Source organism: Perognathus longimembris, chromosome 17 (genome assembly GCF_023159225.1).
Source record: "Perognathus longimembris pacificus isolate PPM17 chromosome 17, ASM2315922v1, whole genome shotgun sequence".
Classification (NCBI taxonomy): domain Eukaryota; kingdom Metazoa; phylum Chordata; class Mammalia; order Rodentia; family Heteromyidae; genus Perognathus; species Perognathus longimembris.
In genome coordinates, this window is record NC_063177.1 from 34,341,797 (window position 1) to 34,363,619 (window position 21,823).

General features: G+C 46.2%; 2 protein-coding genes across 9 annotated transcripts in view; one reads left to right on the forward strand and one right to left on the reverse strand.

Moving 5' to 3' along the window:
- Positions 1-395: 395 nt before the first annotated feature.
- Positions 396-7,400, forward strand: Tac4 (tachykinin precursor 4). The gene is made up of 3 exons (XM_048366842.1): positions 396-906; positions 4,351-4,448; positions 7,325-7,400. The coding sequence occupies exons 1-3, from the start codon at positions 784-786 to the stop codon at positions 7,398-7,400; spliced, it is 297 nt and encodes a 98-aa protein (XP_048222799.1). The 5' UTR covers positions 396-783.
- Positions 7,401-17,201: 9,801 nt separating this feature from the next.
- The window catches only part of Kat7 (lysine acetyltransferase 7), a 37,963-nt gene continuing 33,341 nt past the window's right edge, over positions 17,202-21,823 (reverse strand). For all 8 annotated transcript variants that reach the window (XM_048365191.1, XM_048365189.1, XM_048365188.1 and 5 more), the window contains 3 exons: positions 20,585-20,731; positions 19,443-19,549; positions 17,202-18,846 (listed from right to left, as the gene is read on the reverse strand). In XM_048365191.1, the coding sequence (XP_048221148.1) occupies positions 18,745-18,846; positions 19,443-19,549; positions 20,585-20,731 (356 nt within the window). In that variant the 3' untranslated portion in view covers positions 17,202-18,744. The remainder of the gene's footprint in view (positions 18,847-19,442; positions 19,550-20,584; positions 20,732-21,823) is intronic.

Genomic DNA, 21,823 nt, shown 5'->3' on the forward strand with positions numbered 1-21,823 from the left:
ATGTCTGGCTGGCTCATGATACATTCATTGTTTGGCTTTTTTTTTTTTTATATGTGTGTATGGTGTGTGGGTTTGTGGGTGGGTGGGCTATATGCTGGTACTGGGGCTTGATCTTAGGACCTGGGGGCTGTCACTTAGCTTTTTAACTCAAGGCTGGTGTACTACCACTTGAGCCATAGCTCTACTTCTGGCTTTTTATTTTCTCTGCCCAGGTTGGCTTCAAACTGCAATCCTCAGATCTCAGCTTCTTGAGGAGCTAGGATTACAGGCCTTATTTTCAAGACATATTCTTAAACACACATCCAGACTATTTGGGGGGGAGAGAATGCAGAAAAAGAGGGACTCTGAAAAGGGAAGGGAAGAGGTGAAATCCTGGGGCGAGTACAGGAAGGGAGAAGTCACACAGTCCCCCCTCCCCTTCCCACCTCCCAGGGAGCTCCAGGCCCCACACAGTGCGCCTTTGTGCACCTGCCTGGGAGAGATCCAGGGAAAGGGAGTGTTGCTTCAGAGTGCTAAGCCCTGGCTGGGATCAGGTGTGGGGCAGCAGTGGGGAGGTCGGTCCCTCCTCCGGAGCAGCTCTGGGCATCATTGGCCTTCCCAGCCAGGGAGGGAGGTGAGAGTCACAGGATTTGGCTCAGGGCTCAGATAAGCCGAAGAGATGAAGCAGAAGAACTGAAGGTGTGGAGGACCAGGAGCTTCCTAGGACTCTCAAGCCACCAAGAAGGAGACGGAGCCTGCTGGAGGGGGCATCTTCAGGCAGGTCCCCAACAGAGCCATCTCACCATGCCACCCTGCCTCGCCCTGGTCTTTCTGGTGGGGCTGCCTGTGTGCATCATGGCAAGTGACAGTGGACAGAAACTGGCACTCAGCACAGAAGCAGAGCCCTGGATGACCATGACCCTAGAGGTATTTTGGGGAGAGGACAGGGGATGACCCATGGTGGAGGGGCAGAGGATCACTCCCAGGGCTGACAGGAGAGCAGGTTGTGTACTGCACAACCAGGGCAGGTTGGCTGACGCCCTCTTTGGGGAGGGTCAAGACCTGAACCCAATTATCAAAGGGGCACCTCGCCTATGCCAGTGAAAGTGTGTGTAGAAACACTTATGTTCCTGGTACTGTCCTAAATGCTTTTTATTTTATTCATTCATTTTTGCCAGTCCTGGAGCTTGAACTCAGGGCCTGAGCACTGTCCCTGGCTTCCTTTTTGCTCAAGGCTAGCACTCTACCACTGGAGCCACAGTGCCACTTCTGGCTTTTTCTGTTTATGTGGTGCTAAGGAGTCACACCCAGGATTTCGTGCATGCAAGGCAAGCACTCTACTGCTATGCCACATTCCTAGCCCCTAAATGCTTTTTAAACATTAACTCATTTTTACCTTCATTTCAATCTCATGGGTGTGGTACCATTATCATCTCCATTTCACAGATATGGAAGGTGAGGCAAAGAAAAAAAATCAAGACATTTGAAGCATAGCTTCAAAAGCACAAGGACTACTGGGTGCTGTGGTTCACACCTGTAAATCCTAGCTACTCAGTAGCCTGAGATCTGAGGATTTCGGTTCAAAGACAGCCAAAGCAGACAAGCCTAAAAAGACTTATCTCCAATTAACCAGCAAAAACCTGGAACTGGTAGTGTGGCTCAAGTACTGGAGTGCTTGCCTTGAGCAGGTGTGAGGCCCTGAATTTAAACACCAGTACTATCAAACACACACACACACACACACACACACACACACACACACACACACACACACTACCTACATTAGAAATTTTCTAGAATTTCCTAAGGGGGCTTCAACTTGGAGCAAGATCACTCTTGCTTGTCACATGTAGAAAGACTTATCTCCTGACAAATATTGGGTTGGAAGTAGTCTCTACCATCAAATCCCTGAACCCAGTGATCAGAGACCTCACCCTGATACCAGATGAATCTTGGAGCTTTCTTTACAGAAAGAACCATGGACAGCCTTGCCTGGTGGGTTTGAACAAGGACATGTCAGTGGGGAGAAGGCAGTAGACTTAGGAGACCCAAGTTCAAGCCTCTCCACCAACTCCTGCTGCGTTCTAGGCCTCAGTTTCCTCACCTGCAACATTCAGGGAGAGGAAAGATGATCCCAAAGCTCTTTCTGGAGCTTTAAGCTAATGCCAAATCTGGGTATCTGGCTGAGCTCTGAGAAACCCAGCTGGCTGAAGAGGAGCTTGGATGAAGCACCATCGGCAGCCAGCAGCTCATCTTGCAATGGGATCCAATCCTTTCTCCTTTCACTCTCCTTCAATTTCTCTCTGCACCCCAAGACTTGGGGTGTGGAAGGCAGGAGGGGAGGCTGGGTTAGCAGGTGGGTAGAACTTACACTGTGCATGATGTGGTGTATTACTACAAAGGTGATGAAGGGAGGCACCTTCAGGACGATCTGATCACCCCTAGGGCTCCCATCTGCAGTCATCCTTGGCTTTGGGGCTTTGGCTGGGGCTTCGGGATATGGAAAGCTTGGGTGAGGAAAGGAATCCTTGCCAAGTGAGAGGGAGCAGATATTTTCTAATTCTCCGCGCTCCCCGCCCCCACCCTCATCTCCCCAACCCTGCAAAAAGGTGGTGGGTAAGAAAAGGGTCAGTCCTATTTTAATTCAGGAAGGGCCATTCTCTCCAGCTTTCATTTGAAGGCTGCCTCTTACCAAGGCAAAGTGGTTTTCACGAGCTTTTCAGAAGTGGGTCTAGGGCTGGGGATATGGCCTAGTGGCAAGAGTACCTGCCTCGGATACACGAGGCCCTAGGTTCAATTCCCCAGCACCACATATACAGAAAACGGCCAGAAGCGGCGCTGTGGCTCAAGTGGCAGAGTGCTAGCCTTGAGCGGGAAGAAGCCAGGGACAGTGCTCAGGCCCTGAGTCCAAGGCCCAGGACTGGCCAAAAAAAAAAAAAAAAAAAGAAGTGGGTCTAAATCTCCAAAGAGACTTTTCTGGTTTCTGGCCAGGCTGGGCGACTCTAGCCAGAGACAACAGCCCTAGCCACTGACATCCCTGGAAGGACAGATTAGAAGTGACAGAATTAGTCCAAGGCTTAGAGAACAATCCACTCCTGGAAGTTAGGATGAGATGACCTGTGAAAGGCACACATGGGTCATCACTGTGAGCCTCGGGATCTTAGCACTGCCACCGAGGAAATGGATGAAGCCCCCGATCCATCCCAGCCTTGAGCTGGCACTTGCACATGTCCAGAGCAGTTTGCCTGTCTTCAGCATTGCTGGAGAAGGAGACCCACCCATTCCCATTCCTTTCCCCACCCCCATCTCGAGACCCAAGTTAAGATCAGAGAGGGAGAGGGCTTTGGCCAAGGCCATAGCGCTAATGGAGGAATGGGAACTTAAGTCCACTGCTCTTAGGTCAGGATGTTCACCCTCAGCTCAAGGATTGTCCCAAGCAAGAGCTCCACCCCAGACCACATGCCACATGCCATGATTCTCCTGGGAGACCAGACTCTAGGGACAAGTACCTGGGGAACAGGGGGGAGCCAGAGTTACAGTCAGGGCAGGAAGGGGAAGCCTTTATGTTTAATGGTGACCCTCTTGTCTGTACTGGAAATTTTTCCTAAGGTGAAGCACATGGACTCTGGAGTAGAGTTTTTTTGTCAGTCTTGAAACTTGAACTCAAGGCCTAGGCTCTTTTGCTCAAGGCTAGCACTCTACCACTTTGAGCCACAGCGCCACTTCATTTTCCAGTGGTTAATTGGAGATAAGAGTCTCACAGACTTTCCTGCCTGGGCTGATTTTAAGCTGTGCTCCTCACTTCTTAGCCTCCTGAGTAGCTAGGATTATAGGCATGAGCCACTGGCCCCAGCTGAGGTAGACTTTTGAATCCTGATCCAGCTACTCCTTATATGATCTTGGACAAATCGATCACCTTACTCTCAGTTAACATATTTGGAAAATGGGTAGAGACCCTTGTCCCTCTTTCTGACGGTGGTTGTGGACAGTGAAAGATTAAGATTATAACTTTAGTGAGTCCAGCCTTTGATCTAGAGGCCCTAGGTTCAAGTTCTGGCTGTATCTTTCACTGCTTAGCTGGATGACTTGGGACATGTTAATCTCTCTTTCAAATGGTGACAGGGGTTGTATTGGGTATTATTTTCATAAGGTTTGGTGAGGATCAAATGAGTTACTATAGTAAAGTACACAGGACAGTGCCAAGACCATAGGAGATGAAATGTTAGCTATTAATTATGTATGATATGGTGTGAAATAGACAAAAGAGTGCTCAGTGCCAGCACAAAGCAAATATTCAATGACTGTGAACGATCATTGCTCAGCCCCCTGTCAGCTTACCTCCACTCTAACACTATCTCTTTGCTTCTTTAGAGAGATGCTGTTCCCAGCATTCAGCTCCAGCTGCAGGAGGAAAAGAGAAGCAAGAACAGTCAGTTTTTTGGACTAATGGGAAAGAGAGTGAAAGGTAAGTGAAGAAGGCAGAAGGCAGCAGGAGCCTAGCAAAGAGTGGTTCTGAGTGCTGAAAGCAGTTACTCCAACCAGTAGGGGCCGCTCTTGAGATGGCATAGGATAGATCTCAATCATCCTCTTACCTGGACGGACGCTTCTTTGAGGTGTGTTAATGACAACAGAAGCCCTGTAGGCATATGAGGAGTTGGTCACCTTAAGGTAGAGCCAATGCTTTGCATCTTGTTTGGTGCCCTGGTCTCCTATATCTGGGTGATTTTGGTGAGTGAGGCTAGAAGTCCTGGTTTAGATGTGAGCAAAGCCATAAGCCAAACTTTCTAGTTACTTCTGTGTGGTCCAACTAGAATATTACTAAAATTCTGTGTTTCCATTCTCAAACAGACAATTGTTTTGTCTTTGTTCAGTCTGTTTTATTTATTCCTCCTCCTCCTCTTCTTCCTTCTCCTCCTTTTCCTTCTTCCTCTCCTTCTTCTTCCTTCTTCTTTTTTGGCCAGTCCTGGGCCTTGGACTCAATGTCTGAGCACTGTCCCTGGCTTCTTTTTGCTCAAGGCTAGCACTCTGCCACTTGAACCATAGCGTCACTCTGGCCTTTTCTATATATGTGGTCCTGAGGAATTGAACCCAAGGCTTCATGAATACAAGGCAAGCACTCTACCACTAGGCCATATTCCCAGCCTTTTTTTTTTTTTTTTTTTTTTGGTGCAGGTCCTGGGGCTTGAACTCAGACCCTGGGTGCTCCTCTAAACTTTTTTTTATTTTTATTTTTTGCTCAAGACTAGTGCTCTAGCACTTGAGCCCAGTTTCATTTCTAGCTTTTTGGTGGTTAATTGGAGATAAGAGTCTCATAGACTTTCCTGACAAGGCTGGCTTTGAACCACATCCTCAGATCAGCCTCCTGAATAGCTAGGATTACAGATGTGAGCCACTGGCACCTGGCTAACCATTTATTTTCTTCCTTTTTTTTTTTTACGGCCATGGGGATTGATCTCAGGGGCTGGGTGCTGTCCCTGAACTTTTTGTTCAAGGCTAGCACTCTACCACTTTGAGCCATAGCTCTACTTCCAGTTTTCTGGTGAATTGGAGATAAGGGTCTCACAGACTTTTCTCTCCAGGCTGGCTTTGAACTGCAATCCTCAGATCTCAGCCTCCTGAGTAGCTAGGATTACAGGCATGAGCTACCAGTGCCCAGCTAGTGTTCTATTTTCTTAAGTGACTAAGCTCAGTGTTGGCAAGGGAATGAGGAATGTGCAGCTAGTCATAGTCCATTTGGAGGACACCTTAGCCACATCCACCAAAGTTAGAAACACGTATTCCTTTAGTTAATAGTCTCAGGTCAGGAAGTCTGTCAAGTAGATGTGATATTGTAGTAGCTAGGATTACAAACGTGAGCCACTGGCACCTGGCCACTGCTTGCCTGTAATCCTAGCTACTTAGGAGGCTGAGATCTAAGGATCTTGGGTTAAAACCAGCCAGGGCAGGGAACTCCTTATCTCCAGCTAATCACAAAGAGCCACAAGTGAAGGTGTGGCTCAAGTGGTAGAGTGCTAGCTTTGACCGAAAATGCTAACAGAGAGTACACAGGCCTGGAGTTCAAGCCCTAGTACCAGCACAAAATAGAATAAATAAAATAGTAAGCACGTGTTTACAAAACAAAACTAATGGTCTGGTAATACAGCCTAGTGGTAAAGTGCTCACCTCACAAGCATGCATTTAAGGATTGCTCAAGTAATAAAATGTGCACATACATTTGGAGAAAACCAACTTGTGAGTAAACATTTTTGGCCTTTTTTTTTTTTTTCCCAGTTGGTCATGGGGCTTGAACTCAGCCTGAGTGCTGTCCCTGAGGTCTTTTGCTCAAAGCTCACACTCTTGTCACTTTGAGCCACAGCACTACTTCTGGTCCTTGGTTTTTTTTCTTCCACAAAATGAGTTTGGGACTGAGCCATTGCAAAGTTTCTTACAAAGCTAACAACCACCCATGCACAGTGGTAGATGAGAGGAGGAGCAAGGCAGATGTTCATACCTGTTTGGATCTCTACAGCAACATTTCTGTCCAGCAGGGACTGAGGCAGTAACAGCTTTCCCAAGGAAGCTCGCCTTACTGCGCCAGGAGCCAAGACTCCCACGGCTCCCTATTGGGCACATGCTCAATGCCACCCAAAGACAACAGAGAATAACCAGAGGTCCTGTGAAGACCCCACCCCCACCTCACCAAGTCCCCAGGGAACTGGTAAAGTTCTCCTTTCTTTTCTCTCCTTCCTCTAGGAATACCCCCGATCCAGCCAGGAGAAAGAACAGGTGAGTGTCACCAGGCCCCCAGGGGAGGGTCTGGCTATCCCAGCTATTCACAAACCAGGGAAGTGGCCAAGAGTATAGCTGGCTGGCATTACTGGGCTATGTGAAGGGTAGGTAGGGTAAGAGTGGCTTGACCCTACCTATCCTAGTCTTTCTGGTTGTTTCCTTAGAAGATGGACTATGCATGCCTAGCGAGTGTCTGTAATGGGAGGAGGAGGCAAAGCTGAGGCTAGTTCTGCAGTTTCAAAATTACCTTGAGTCTAAAACCTGAAGTTGGAAAAATGAACCACTGAAAGATTAGATTGCTTACACCTTCAATTCCTTGTCCACTGGAAGATCTGAAAAGGAAAAATCTCAGTAGCCACTATATTGCTTAAATTCCTTGCATCAAAAAAAGAAAAGCATGGGCTGGGAATATGGTTTAGTGGCAAGAGTGCTTGCCTCATATACATGAAGCCCTAGGTTCAATTCCTCAGCACCACATATATAGAAAAAGCCAGAAGTGGCGCTGTGGCTCAAGTGGCAGAGTGCTAGCCTTGAGCAAAGAGAAGCCAGGGACAGTGCTCAGGCCCTGAGTTCAAAGCCCAGAACTGGCAAAAAAAAAAAAAAAGAAAGAAAGAAAAGAAAAGAAAGAAGGAAAGAAAAGCAAAACCAAGTGAAGTGACGAGTATGGTGGCACACACCTGTAATACCAGCAATCAGGAGGCTAAGGCAGGAGGATCATGAGTTTAAGGTCAGCCTGGGCCAGAGCAGGGGTAGGAGAGCCCATGAGATTCTCATCTCCAATTAACCAACCACCAGAACACTGGAAGTGGAGTTGTGGCTCAAGTGGTAGAGTGCTATCTTTGAGTGAAAAAACTTAGGGGACAGCACCCAGGTCATGAGTTCAAACCTCATGAACAACAGAGAGAGAGAGAGAGAGAGAGAGAGAGAGAGAGAGAGAGAGAGAGAGAGAGAGAGAGAGAGAGAGAGAGATCGACCCATGCCCATGTTCAACCTGTCCTCATTTTCATGACTTTGAGTGCTGAGGCTCAAGGACTGCCCCTCATGCCCTTTATCCTCGACTGACTTCATCTTGACCTCACCTCTAGCAGCTCTCCTCCCTCTCCTCCCCACCCTACCTGCACAGACACCATCTCCATGGCCTGGGCACAATGCTCTTGTGGGTACACTATACAACACTGTCCTGCTGGCCAAGCCTGAAACTCCCCATGGGCAGGCACCAGATCTATCACTCTGCATCCAAAATGCTCAGTGCAGTTTTTCTGTCCATAAGAGACACCCACTAGGGCTGGGAATGTGGCTTAGCGGTAGAGTGCTTGCCTAGCATTCTTGAAGCCCTGGGTTCGATTCCTTAGCACCACATAAACAGCAAAAGCCAGAAGTAGCACGGTGGCTCAAATGGTAGAGTGCTAGTAGCCTTGAGCACAGAGGCTCAGGGACAGTGCCCAGGCTCTGAGTTCAAGCCCCAAGACTAGGGGAAAAAAATACCCACTAGATGTTTGCAAAAGGACAAAGAGATGAGAATTGAGGAAGAACCAATGAATGAATGGAGGAGGAATGAATGAGTCTGTGAATGAATGAACCAATCCAAGGTGTTTCCTTCATCTCCGAGGATAATTGAAAAATGGCCCCATGTGCCAGGCCCCAGGCTGGCCTTGCTATTCCATGCTTTCCAAGACAGCCTTCTTTTGCTGTCTCTGTTCTCTATCTTTCCTCTCTCCCTCACTAGAGTATCAGGGACAAATGGTTCAGGGCCTCCCATGTGAGGCAGGACCTGCCACAGAAAGTGAGCAAGAGCCTCTAGTGGGCATCAAGGAGCTCCTGGGAAAGCAGCTAGTTGCTCTGCTGCCATCATACAGAACAGGGTCCCACACGACATCAAAGGGGAGTGCCCACAGAAGGCAGGGGGTGGGCCCCTAGTGATCTAAAGCTGCACCCTGCCCATGTCTACTGTTCCCCACACCTCAGAGCCAGCTGATCCAGAAGACAATGGGGTTTCTAGACCCCCAGACATCCTTCCATTCCCTCACTGTGTATAAAGTCCTAGACAAGATCCTTAGATGGTCAGTCCTTAAGTCTTAAGAGATTCTCTGCCATCTACAATTATCTAAGTGCACATGCCCCAGGGATGGGTGAAACTCTAAGTTAGAAGTTATCAGTTGACACCCCCGGCAGGGCTGCATCCCCCTGGTTCCCAAGGCCAGGCATCCAAGTAAGTGAACCAGGCTCAGGACTAGCGAGAAGATGCAAGGAGGGCAGCAGGTGTGCCCGTGGTCTGATTATAGTCAAGCTGCCTTCCAGACTGCCTTCCTTCCTGCCTAACCTCTTCTCTATAGAGCTTGTGCTAACCAATACTGGCTCCTGGGAAGAGACAGACTACTTTTCCCTGAGAGTTTCTCAAAGTGTGTTTGAGTCATTCCATTCAAAGGGTCCTGGAAGTCACCCTATTACCAAGTAGACACAAATGCCTCTCTAGGCCTGGTGTGAGGAGGAAACGTTCTTTTCCTTTTTTATGCCTTGAACTCAGGGCATGGGTACTATTTTTTGGCTTTTTTGCTCAATCACTCTACTGCTTGAGCCCCAGCTTTTTTTTTTTTTTTGCTAGTTAATTGGAGATAAGAGTCTCATGGACTTTCCTGCCCTGGTTTTGAACCACCATCCTCAGGTCTCAGCCTCCTGAGTAGCTAGGATCATAGGTGTGAGCCATGAGCACCTAGTACTTAGCAGCTTTTGGATCAGTTTGCTCAAAGCTGCCCTCAGAGCAGGACTGGAAGCCGAGTCTCCAGTCTCCTGGACTGGGGCACCTCCCATGTCCCCAGAAGGCCTGGCAGACTGTGGAACCCACTCTCCTTCTGCAGAAAGGATGCATCCCTGGGGACACTTATGACTGAATAATGGAAAGTATAGCAGATAAACTTATAATTCTACCATCCTAGATACCTACAGCCAGGAGAGACAGGAGGAGGACAAGTGGGAAGGCCTCTAGAAGTCAGAGAAGCAGATAAGACTCATTAACCACCAGTCACATAAAGAACTCTCCCTAGGCACAGAGGACAGCCAGGGTTCAGAGAGTCCCAGAGAAGACTTCCCAGAGGATGCTACATCTCCTCGCTTCACCGGATGTCACAGCTAACCAGCTGCAGGCCAACTCCATCTTCCATGTGTCTCCTGTCCTCAACCCCATTATCAGATGTCAGGCCTGCACTGGAGACACTCAATGCCAGTGTCAAACACTGATGGTGTACAAATACATTGTTACCATGTGGACAGCTGGGGTGAGCCTGCCCTCCCTTGCACGGAGGCTCCAGTTGTGCTCTACCAGGATGAGCCCCTCTGTACCCCATGCCCAGCACACAGTAGGGGCTCAATAAATGAATGACCAGTGATTGGCTTCCTTTGATATGCAGGGTGGAAGGTGGGTTATCAGGCCAAAGGGCCTTTTTCAAAGTTGTAAAGGGAAAGACTACAAGCCTAGGTCTGTCCTTGGGTGGGTAAAGAGTTTAAGACATAAGTAAAGATGACAGAAATAGGAGAGAGACTTTTGTGCAGAGTGGTGGAGTCCTTTGGAAATGGGAAGAATTAAAGACAGGAGGAATTTGTAGGGTCTTCTGAAGCCCTAGCCTGAAAGAGATCACTCTTTCTCACTCATAGTTATGACTTCAAAGAATAAAATCCACACAGCTCCTAATGTGGAGTAAAACTGGGCACCAGGTCATTCATTAGTCCTTGTGTAAAGATGGCCTTTCAACTAAAGGCTTTTAGGACAGGACAGTCATTTCGCATACCTGGGGAGAGGTGCTTAGAAAGAGGTCCATCGTAGAGGGGTTAGAATACATCATATTGTATATGTGTGCAAATATCATAATGAATACCCTTTGTATAGCTAATGTATACAATTTTTTTAAAGTATGAAGCCAGGCGCCGGTGGCTCATGCCTGCAATCCTAGCTACTTCCGAGGCTGAGATCTGAGGATCATAGTTCAAAGCCAGCTGGGGCAGGAGAGTTCATGAGACTCTTATCTCCAATTAACTAACAGAAAACCAGAAGTGATGCTGTGGCTCAAAGTGGTAGAGCATAGCCTTGATCGAGTAAAAGCTCAGGGACAGTGCCCAGGCCCTGAATTCAAGCCCCACAACTGACCACAAAAAAAAAAGTGAGTTTGGAAATTGTCACAGAAGCATTCACAGTCTTTAGGAAAGCCAGAATGGTTTTTCTCTGACTTTCAATGGCAATCCTCAGATCTTAGCCTCTTGAATAGCTAAAATTACAGGCATGAGCCACTAGCTTTGGTGCTGATCCCTGAGCTTTTTTGCTCTACCACAGTTGGTTAGAGATAAGTCTCATGGACTTTCTTGCCTGCACTGGATTCAAACTAGGATCCTCAGACCGTAGCCTCCTGAGTAGCTCAGATTACAGGTGTGAGCCACCAGTACCACACTTTTTTTTTTTTGCCAGTCCTCGGCCTTGAACTCAGGGTCTGGGCACTGTCCCTGAGCTTCTTTTGCTTAAGACTAGTATCCTGCCACTTGAGCCACAGCACCACTTGGTGTGTGTGTGTTTTTTTTTCTGCTTATGTGGTACTGAGGAATCAAACCCAGGGCTTCATGCATGCTAGGCAAGCACCCCACCACTAAGCCACAATTTCAGCCCAATCATTATCTTTTAAAGTGGGCAATTGATCTCACCCATTCCTTGTTGGCTAATCCAATGCCAATCCTTGGATAAACAGGAAGGGTAGTTTTAAAAAATCTTTTTCTTCTTTTTTTGGTACTGGGGATCAAACCCAGGACATTATACTTGCTAGGCAAGCACTTTGCCATTGAGCTACATCCCAGCCCAGGAAGGATATTCATGAAGCTTCCAAGGATCTGTGCTCCCCTCAATCTTCATAACCATTACTGGATTCTTAGCCTCACAATAACAAAACACTACCTGCCTTGTGGTCTGCAAATGGTCTCTTCCATTTGGACATTGCCATACCCCTACACTCTTGCCCTGGCTAACTCAACTTTCAGTCCCTGGCTCTAAGTCGTTTTAGAGACAGTTGTATTCAGAAGGCTGAGTTCCCAGGAGTTGAGGTGAGACCAGCCTACCTACCTAGGTCCATGCACCCTACTGAAATTCCCTAATTTCCAAGCTCAATGAACTCCTTCTTGTTCTGTTTTCACCATGCTTGGCCCTTTCTTATAGTGCATTGATCACAATTAAAATATGTATTGCTGGGCTGGGGATATAGCCTAGTGGCAAGAGTGCCTGCCTCGGATACACGAGGCCCTAGGTTCAATTCCCCAGCACCACATATACAGAAAACGGCCAGAAGCGGCGCTGTGGCTCAAGTGGCGGAGTGCTAGCCTTGAGCGGGAAGAAGCCAGGGACAGTGCTCAGGCCCTGAGTCCAAGGCCCAGGACTGGCCAAAAAAAAAAAAAAAAATATGTATTGCCTGGGTGTGTTGGCAAGTGTCTGAAACCCCAGCAAAGTGGTAGGCATAGGTAGGATCACTGCCCTGAGCAAAAAGCACAAGAGCCTATCTAAAAAACACCTAGAGAGGGCTGGGGATATGGCCTAGTGGCAAGAGTGCTTGCCTCGTATACATGAGGCCCTGGGTTCAATTCCCCAGCACCACATATACAGAAAACGGCCAGAAGTGGCACTGTGGCTCAAGTGGCAGAGTGCTAGCCTTGAGCAAAAGGAACCCAGGGACAGTGCTCAGGCCCTGAGTCCAAGCCCCAGGACTGGCCAAAAATAAAAAATAAAATAAATAAAAATCAAGCAAAACAAAAAAACAAAAAAACACCTAGAGAGCAAGAACAGGCTAGAGGCCCATGGTACGAGCTAGTGGTACGGTAGATGCCTATTCAAATTCAAGGCTCAAAGTCTCCAGACTGCTTATCATTGTACTTCACTACTTGTTTCCCGGAGCTTAATGAAACTCCTGTTTGTTAACCGAGTGATTCTCAGACATTACACAAGCTAACCTATCCTTGCAACTGCTATCATTCCCATCTGTAGATGAAGACAGAGGCCTTTCAGAAACTGAGCATGGTGGTGCAGGCCTGTAGTCCCAGCTGTGGGGGGAGAAGCACTCATCCAGGGCAGTGCTTCCAAGGGTGGTTCACTTTAGTCACCCAACCAGCAAAGGGAAGATATTAGTCTTACATTGGAGGTTCAAAGCCACACAGGAGGGAAGAGCCTGGATTTGGGGCAGGGTGGTTTGACTGCACACATTCCCACTCGTGGCACTTGCAAATCTCAGAAGGAATCACAAAGGCTTATCTGGGTAGCGCATTTCCAAAGACCTGACCCTCAAGAGGATCCTTCCAGATCAGCTTAGGAAATGTGACATCCTCTTCCTCTTAGAAAACCCCAATGGTCACCAGCATACCAAAGGTTTTGAGAAGCTTGGAAAGAAACATACTGGTATTTTTTATTTAACTTAGTGTTTTCCAAATTTATTTGACCACAGTACACTCTTGCTCATACTTTGTAGTTAATGGAACATTTGGGGAATGCTGAAATGGAAGCCTTCCCAGTAAATACAGAGAAGACTGACCCAACTACACACTTGAGGGCATGTGTAAGGGGCTGATGAAAGCTACGTGGGCTGAGTCAGCTTAAGGAATGACTCAAAGGCCAGGATAAACAAGAACGTAACCTAATGAGCAATGTGAAGCCACATGAATTCTTGAGCAGGGAACTGATGGCAGGACATGGTTCGTTTTTCCTAATCCACTTTCAGTACCAGTTACGAATTTTGAGGCCAAGCAGAGGCCTTATTTTCTCAGCTGTTACGTCCTGAAGGATCGGAGGGTGAGGGACTGCACAGGAGGCAAGCCTGCTCAAGCAGTTTATGGAAACTACAGGGCCTGCCCTGCCTACACAGGTCTCCCTGGCTCACTCATTTCTGTGTATTAAGTAACTTGAAAACATACCTTAACACTTTCAAGAGCTCAAGGCTGGGTGCTGGTGACTCATGCCTGTAATTCTAGCTACTTAGGAAATTGAGATCTGAGGATGGAGGTTTGAAGCCAGTCTGGGCAGGAAAGTCTGATAAACTTTTATCTCCAATTAACTACCAGAAAATTACAAGTCCCTCTGTGGTTCAATGTAGTAGAGCATTAACTCTGAGCAAAAGAGCTCAGGGACAGTGCCGAAGCCCTGAGTTCAAGTCCCAGGACCAATCAAATCAAACCCAAACCCTTCAGGAACCTCAAGTAAAACCCAAGAGTTCTTGGAGACCCAGTTGGAGCACCAGGCTCTACTACTCATACCTGGATTGTCAGTTTAGCCCAAGATTCTAGTTTGGAAACATGTCAGCTTGTTTCCAAGTAATGTGAAGGTTGCCAGAATGATCACTTACTAACCTGGCTAGTAAAAGGAAAAGAGGACCCCTTACAAGAAGGAACAGCACACATCTAAGAACAGAGTATCAACTATACTTCTATAGTTGAAGTGTCAGATAATTTTGGAATAAAGAAAATCTGAAGTAGGTTTTCAGGAAAATGTAATTAAGACTGTGATTGGAGGGCTGGGGATATAGCCTAGTGGCAAGAGTGCCTGTCTCGGATACACGAGGCCCTAGGTTCGATTCCCCAGCACCACATATACAGAAAACGGCCAGAAGCGGCGCTGTGGCTCAAGTGGCAGAGTGCTAGCCTTGAGCGCGAAGAAGCCAGGGACAGTGCTCAGGCCCGGAGTCCAAGGCCCAGGACTGGCCAAAAAAAAAAAAAAAGACTGTGATTGGACAAGGATGAAGGTCTTTATATCTCACTGGAACACTGGGGAGGAGCCTGGAAGCCAAGCTGAGAACAGTGCAGGTGATTTTCTCCACTCTTGGACACAAGTAAACAGGCTCTCACGTCCTCAAATGGTGGCAGCATGACTTGCATTGCAAAGTATTGCCCAAGAGGGAAGAGACAACTGATGTTTTGATCCCAGGGGCATTTTTCCCCTTGGGGCAATCCTATTTCCTGCTTAGTGACATCCACTGGCATTGTTGAAGACACCACAAGGGAAGTGAGTAATTCCACTGCCCCCATCAGCAGGAAACGGTCTGGAAGAAGCAGTCATACACAAGTTTGTGGCCAAAAGTGCCAGATCAAAACCAGTTAAGGTCCAACTCTAAAATTACTAGCATGTATCACATGCTATTGTTTAGCAGACAGTCATATTTTGTCCTAGTACTGGGTCTTGAACTCAGGACCTTATGTACCCACTCAGCTTGTTTTGTTCACTGTTATCACTTGGAGTCTCAAAGATTTTTCTGTTTGGACTGACTTTAAAACGAGATCCTCTAGCTCTCAGCTTCTGCAATAGCTGGTGTCCAGCTTCATATTTTATTCTTAGAACATACAAAGCATTTTACATGTAGCTATACCTACAGGCCCATGGGCTGCAAGATAAATGCTGAGGTCCACAGGGAGACAGAGCTCTTGTCTCTAATTTCTCATTTGATGGGATTGATGATTCAAGCCTGAGCACATTCAAAGAACCAGCAAAGGATCTTGGAGTAAAAGAAGAGGCAGAATCCAAGATAATTCCATGTCCAGGAATGGACTTCAAAGGCATAATTTTCCTACTTTATCAACAAGTGTGTGCATATTTGCATAGGTACCTTAAGAACTCAAAATGCATCGATCAGATTTCCAGAGGTCCAAAGAAAATAAAGGGTACAAAAACTCCATTCTGGGTTATTCCTAGCCCAGCCATGAAACCTACTGAAAATGGGGACTAATAAAAGCTAAGCAAGCACAAGTCAAAAGCATCATCTTGACATTAACAGGGAACTGTATTGCTAAAAATTACTCAGCATGACTTCCCATTCCCATGAGACATGGGAAAGCAGCAGAGGGCATCAGATGATCAGCCCTCAAGACAGCAAAGGGCAGGGGTTGGCCGCAAAGAAGCAAGGTTGTCTGTTGCTGTGATTCAGCAGTGAGATTCATGAGCCTCAACCCTTTCTCATCTGGAAAAGAAAGGCTCTTATCTACCCTACAGTACTGGGAAGACTGAAGGGGTCCTATGTAGGTAAAGGGGTAGTTGGTTCTCTAAATAAGAAGCAGTGCTAGAGTGAGTTATATCTTTTGTTTCCTTGTTTCAAGCTCTAGTCCCCAACCTCTCGCTAATAAGATCAACTAAAATTAACTCTTTTCTGAAACTCTTCACCAAGTTCATATTAATATTCTTCGTAATAGAAGCATCTACAAACATGGGTACATGTAATGAGATCTTAACTAGGAGGGAGAGGATGATTACTCATCAAGAAATCAATAGCTGAAGGCAGTGGTAGCAAGGAGGCATTGTATTCAAGTGAGTCAGAGTAGAGTGAGTATTCTGGCTTCTGCTTATGCATCACCCTGGGCTCCTTTCCTTCTGAAAAAATTAAGTGTTCAAGGCCCTGAAGTAAAGCTGGAAGTGGAACTGTGGCTCAAAGTGATAGAGGACTAGCCTTGAGCAAGAGCTTAGGGACAGGGCCCAGGCCTGAGTTCAAATCCCCCCCCACCCCCCCACGTACACACTTGTATATTGGCTGGTGTGCTATCACCTGAGCCATGCCTCCAACCGAAGAATGGTCTTTTTCCTACCTAAAGCTTCTGTGTTTTTTGGTCAATTGTGGGGCTTGAACTTGGCCTGTGCACTGCCCTTCAACTCTTGCTCATGGTTAGTGCTCTACCACTTTGAGCCACAACTCCACTTCTGGCTTGGGGGTGGTTAATTGGAGATAAACTCATGGACTCTGCTGCCTGGGCTGGCTTGGAATCCCAATCCTCAGCTCTCAACCTGAGTAGCTGGGATTACAAATGTAAGCCACCAGTGCAGGGCTTTCAAGCTTCTTTTTATTCCCTACACTTCCCTAAGCTCTACCAAAAGGCACACAAAGAGTCCAACCTTGCAGAGGATTCTTAAGTTTGCCCACAAGGCTGTGTTCTCAGGACTTCCATCCAGTCAGTGAGCAAAATCATCCCAACAAATAGTTTTGATGATTCCAGCAATTCCCGGTCTTTTCCTTTCTAACAATGAGATGGCAATGCCCAGTTTCTGTGCTCCTGCACTGGGTGATGAAATGAAACTGAAGTTACTTTCAGAAACTTAACCTGGAAGGGGGGTGATGATTAGACAGGACACAGCTCAACACTGGAGAACATGCTTGTGGAGAAAGGATTTAACAGCCCCCACCCCATTGTCCCTCTGTTTCTAAGTCAGAGCAAGATGAGCTCAATGAAAGAATGTCTAATGCCAACTGTACACAGGCAAGTTTAGAAGCTAGCATCAAAGGGAGGCAGATGGCAGTTTGTGTTCTACAGACAATCTGCCCTATAGGGGAAGGACACCCACAGCCACAACACACCCACACCCCTCTATGGTTCACTGCTAGAGAAAACAAACCCTCAGTGGATCAGCAGCAGCAGACTAGCTACATCTTTCCATACACAAATGAGCACTTCAGATGAATCACACATGAGCAGAGAACATGCTTTATTGAATAGATATTGAGAGCACATTCTACTACATGTGGGGAAGGGTTTTGCATCTGTAAAAGGCCTTTACCCCTTAGAAAACCCCCAGTGAAGTTGCATTTGGATAATCTTAATAGTGACACTGAAACTGGAGGGAGCCTCTGCTGAACATGCTTAACACCAGCTCCCCTCAACCCACAGTGAATATAAGTAGTGTACAGAGATGACAAGAGAAAGGCACAAATGACCAGAGTTGGGATTGTGGTGAGGGGCGCCACATGAAGACAGCAGTGCTGGAGACCAGGTTGGGGAGGGTAGCATGTTAGACATCAAAAGCTGCCCCAAGATAGCAGGTTAGAACTAGCTAGGGAGAAATTAGAGGGAACATCTTTTCCTTGAACATCACCAAAAATAATAGACCAGAGACTAGGAGGATGGTGGTACATCCCAAAAAGGAAGTGGAGGAGGAGTTCTTGGAGGGGCAGAAAGAAGCACTTTAGCCTAGAGGAAGGTGAGGCACTGTTGAAAAGATGAGCAAACCTTGGCAGGGTGGCCATTCTGCCTTGCTGAGTCATGGGCTGAAACCATTTTCCACATCTCCAGAACGCTCTGGCCAAAAATCAGTGCAACTTACGAGGAAAAAGTAGGTATCTTATACCAGACTCATACAGATGGGGGAAAAGGTTCTGCAGTACTATTAACCAGTAAATATGTAGTATGAAAGAAAGTAGAAACTACTTTGGCACCTGCAAACATAAAAAGGGCCAGCGAATAAAGAGAAGACATTTACCGCTAGACAGTTCCTGGCAGAGCAAGAATTACCCACTCCCCTCCACCAAGACATTGCCCACAGAACACAAATCAAAATGCAGAATCTCCACCTCTTATTCCTCTCCCCATCTCATTCAGATGGAGTAGGTGTTATTTTTAAGATTAATCCCTGGGAAACTTCAGAATTACTTGGCTCTGATCAGCCCGATGGTGATAAAAAATAAGTCTTTCAATAAAAATAGCGGAAAAGAAGTTATAAGACAAAATCCAAGGTGAATGGACCTCTCTCATTATACACATGTACTCACAAATGCTGCCTCTTCCCTACCCTTCCACAAAATACATGGATAAGGAATAACTGGAAGGGTCCCTGTGGTGCTAACCATGTTTGGAGGTCTGGTCACCAGATGGGAAGAAGCTCGAGTACAAAGAGAGGACAAAATACACCTCATGGGGTGAAAGGACATAAAGAGGGAACCAGTGACTGGACAGGTACAGTACCATAACAGAACTCCTTGGGTCAGTGCTATGAGGGATCTGCACTTGAGTCTAATACAGATCTCTCCAGGCAACCTCACTGAGGCCGAAACAACAGTTCCTCAGAACCAGTGTCTGCAGTGTACACAAAGGGCGGAGCCAGGACAGTCCTGAGGGGGATGGCCTTCCCAAAGGATACTGTACTTGCCAATCACAAGAACAACAGAAATGACAGACAGATCCCTAGGGTACGGATTCCTACTGCTGGGGTTTGCTGGCTCAGAATGACAGATCACTTTAAGTGCCTTTGGGAGGGGTCCATTTTAAGCAGCTTGGATCCATGGTTTTATTGGAGTTGGACCTTTTTGCCTCTTTGGCTATCCATTCATCAATCAGGTCCTAGAAAAAACAAGAGAACAATTATGTGATTCACATGGAATTAACATGTCCCGACAGACTCCCAAGTGAGCATCAGCCGAGAAAGAATCACCAAAGTTTTAATAATATATTAAGATATATGGTGGTATTATTTTTTTATTTGTATTCTATTTTCCTACCTAATCCATGTCTTCCTACTTTGCCCTTAGTGGGAACAAATAATCATATGTACGTATTATTTACTATTATCACTATTTACGATGAGATGGAACCTATCCAAATGATCCAAAACCACTACCACAAACTTGGGAGTTTGTGAGGAGTCCCCATAACAGTTAGCCATTTCTCTAAGCCAAGAAAATAAACAGAAGTGCTGCACAACAGAAAGCTGCTTAAAATGTGATATCTGAGTCTGAGACAGGAGTTTACCTAAATCTCCTGATTAGGACAAGGTAGGAGATAAGCTTAATAACTTAAGGTCAAAGAACTCTTACTGCCAGCTTAAGAAATTAAGCCAATTGCAAATCCCACCAAGAAGAGGAATTACTTTGTGTGTGGCAAGGTAATGCTCCACTAAGCTTCCAGTACACCTAACAAGTAGCTGATGAAAATCTCACCTGTCTCTTTAAAACTAGATGTTTTCCTTTCCAATATTTAAGCATCTGAAGGGCTTGTAGAGTGCTAACGATGTCCACAGGATTCACAGCTGTCTCCTGGCTAATTTCTGTAAACAGAAGAGCTACTGAAAATCGAGTCAAAGTATAGACCTCTACCCACTACAAAGGCCTTCTTTTACTTAGAGAAATCCCAAAGGACCAGAATCTTTTTTTTTTTTTTTTGGGGGGGGGGGGGGCAGTCCTGGGGCTTGGGCTCAGGGCCTGAGCACTGTCCCTGGCTTCTTTTTGCTCAAGGCTAGCACTCTACCATTGAGCCCAGTGCCACTTTTGGCATTTTCTATATATGTGGTGCTGAGGAATCGAACCCAACCAGGGCTTCATGCACGCGAGGCAAGCACTCTTGCCACTAGGCCATATTCCCAGCACCCCCAACCCGAACCTTTGGTACTTAACACCAAGAAGTTACTCTTCTAACCTTAGAAGTCAAGGTCAAATATAGAGCACACTAAATTCTTCCACCTTTCCAAAGGGAGATGAGTCTTCCCTTTTTTTGATCCTCACATTTCAGTCTCCTGAGTAGTCAGGAGTATAGGCATGAGCCACCAGCGGCCCAGCAAGATGTGTCTTTCATCAAAGCTCCTGTGTATGTCAAAATACTTTAAAAGATTTTCTTCTTAACTTATCTAAGAATGAAAACAACTCCAGACAAGGGAAACCACCCCAGGAACCAACTTTTCTTAAACCCTCACCGCCTTTAGTGAGAATGTCTTTATAGCAGACAGTATTCAATGGGCCTTCCTTCCTCATAGTCAGAAAGAAAACATAATGGGCATTAACTTTGCAGGTGACAAAGCAGGAACAGGACCCAAATGAAAAAGTTAAGACTGGGCTGGGAATGTGGCTTAGTGGTTGAGTGCTTGCCTAGCATGCATGAAGCCTTGGGTTTGATTCCTCAGCAACACACATACACAGAAAAAGCCCAAATTGGGTGCTGTGGCTCCAGTGGTAGAATGCTAGCCTTGAGCAAAAAAGAAACCAGGGACAGTGATCAGGCCCTGAGTCTAAGCTCTAAGACTGGCAAAAAGAAAAAGTTAAGACAATCTAGTGGGGTTAACCACTTTTTTCAAGAGATAAAAACCAACCTTTGATAGAAATCTCTTTGCCCTGGAAATTATGCAGGTAGCGGAGAAGCACTTCTTTCCAGTAACTGCGATAGCTTATAAGCCCCAGATCAGAGAGTGGACGTTCTGGGGAGCCAACCTTTTCTTCTACTTTGGAAAGCAAATAACCTGCCAGGGAACAAACACAGACTTTTCCAGTAACAGTGAGTCTCATCCTAATAGTAAAGAACAGTGTGCCAACATGGAAGGTTTAAGAAGTACAGTCTGCAGTATCAACTAGGGACCAGTCATTCAATGTACTTTTAAATATAATATACTCCCTTTGGATAAAGAGAGGAAGATTGTACATGTGCAATTACTTATAAGACGTGAAAAACCGTGGAAATCTTCACTAGGAATGTTAAAAATAGTTCTCTATTAGTATGTGCTTGGTAGGTATATAAACAGGTAGACGGGGAACAGAAATAGGAAGCCATCTCATTACATACATAACATAGCTTTGTTGTGAGGCAGTTCTTGTCTTGTAGGTTCAGGTTGGCTCATAATCCTGACATTCTTGCTTCAGCCTCAGGTTCTAGAATTATAGGTGTGTACCACCACACCAGCTTAAGATTCCTTCATCTTTTCCCCCTTGGGACTCAGCTTTGAACTTAGAGACCTAGCACTTGATTTGCTTCTTTATTCATGCCTGGTACTCTACTAGTTGAGCCACATCTCTAGCCCTGTTTTGTGTTGGTTAATTAGAGATGTGAGTCTTGCAGATTTTTCTGCCTGAGTAGCTAGGATTACAGGCACAAGCCATCAGCAGCTGGCTTACAGTAGATTGTTAATCACAGTGATTATGTTCCACTGAAATAGCAAACACCAATCAACTGCTCTCAGGGAAGTATAGGACTAGGTCATATACTGACTAATCTATAATCCATAACCTCTTTTTATGTGCATTTTGGAAACCACCTTATTTAATTCATTCAGCTGGTTCAGTTGACATCGCACTCATAGCTAGAAAGCACTATAACCTGTAGAAAGTTCATATAACCTCTATGGGTTCATTAGTCCTCTTTTTTGTGTGTGCTGCAAATGGGGCTTGAACTTAGGATCTCAGCTTGACCCCACTGCTATTTTGCTCTCTTGTGTCACAATTCCACTTTTAGCTTTTTGGTAGTTAATTGGAAATAGTCTCTATTTTTTTTTTTTTTTTTTGCCAGTCCTGGGCCTTGGACTCAGGGCCTGAGCACTGTCCCTGGCTTCTTTTTGCTC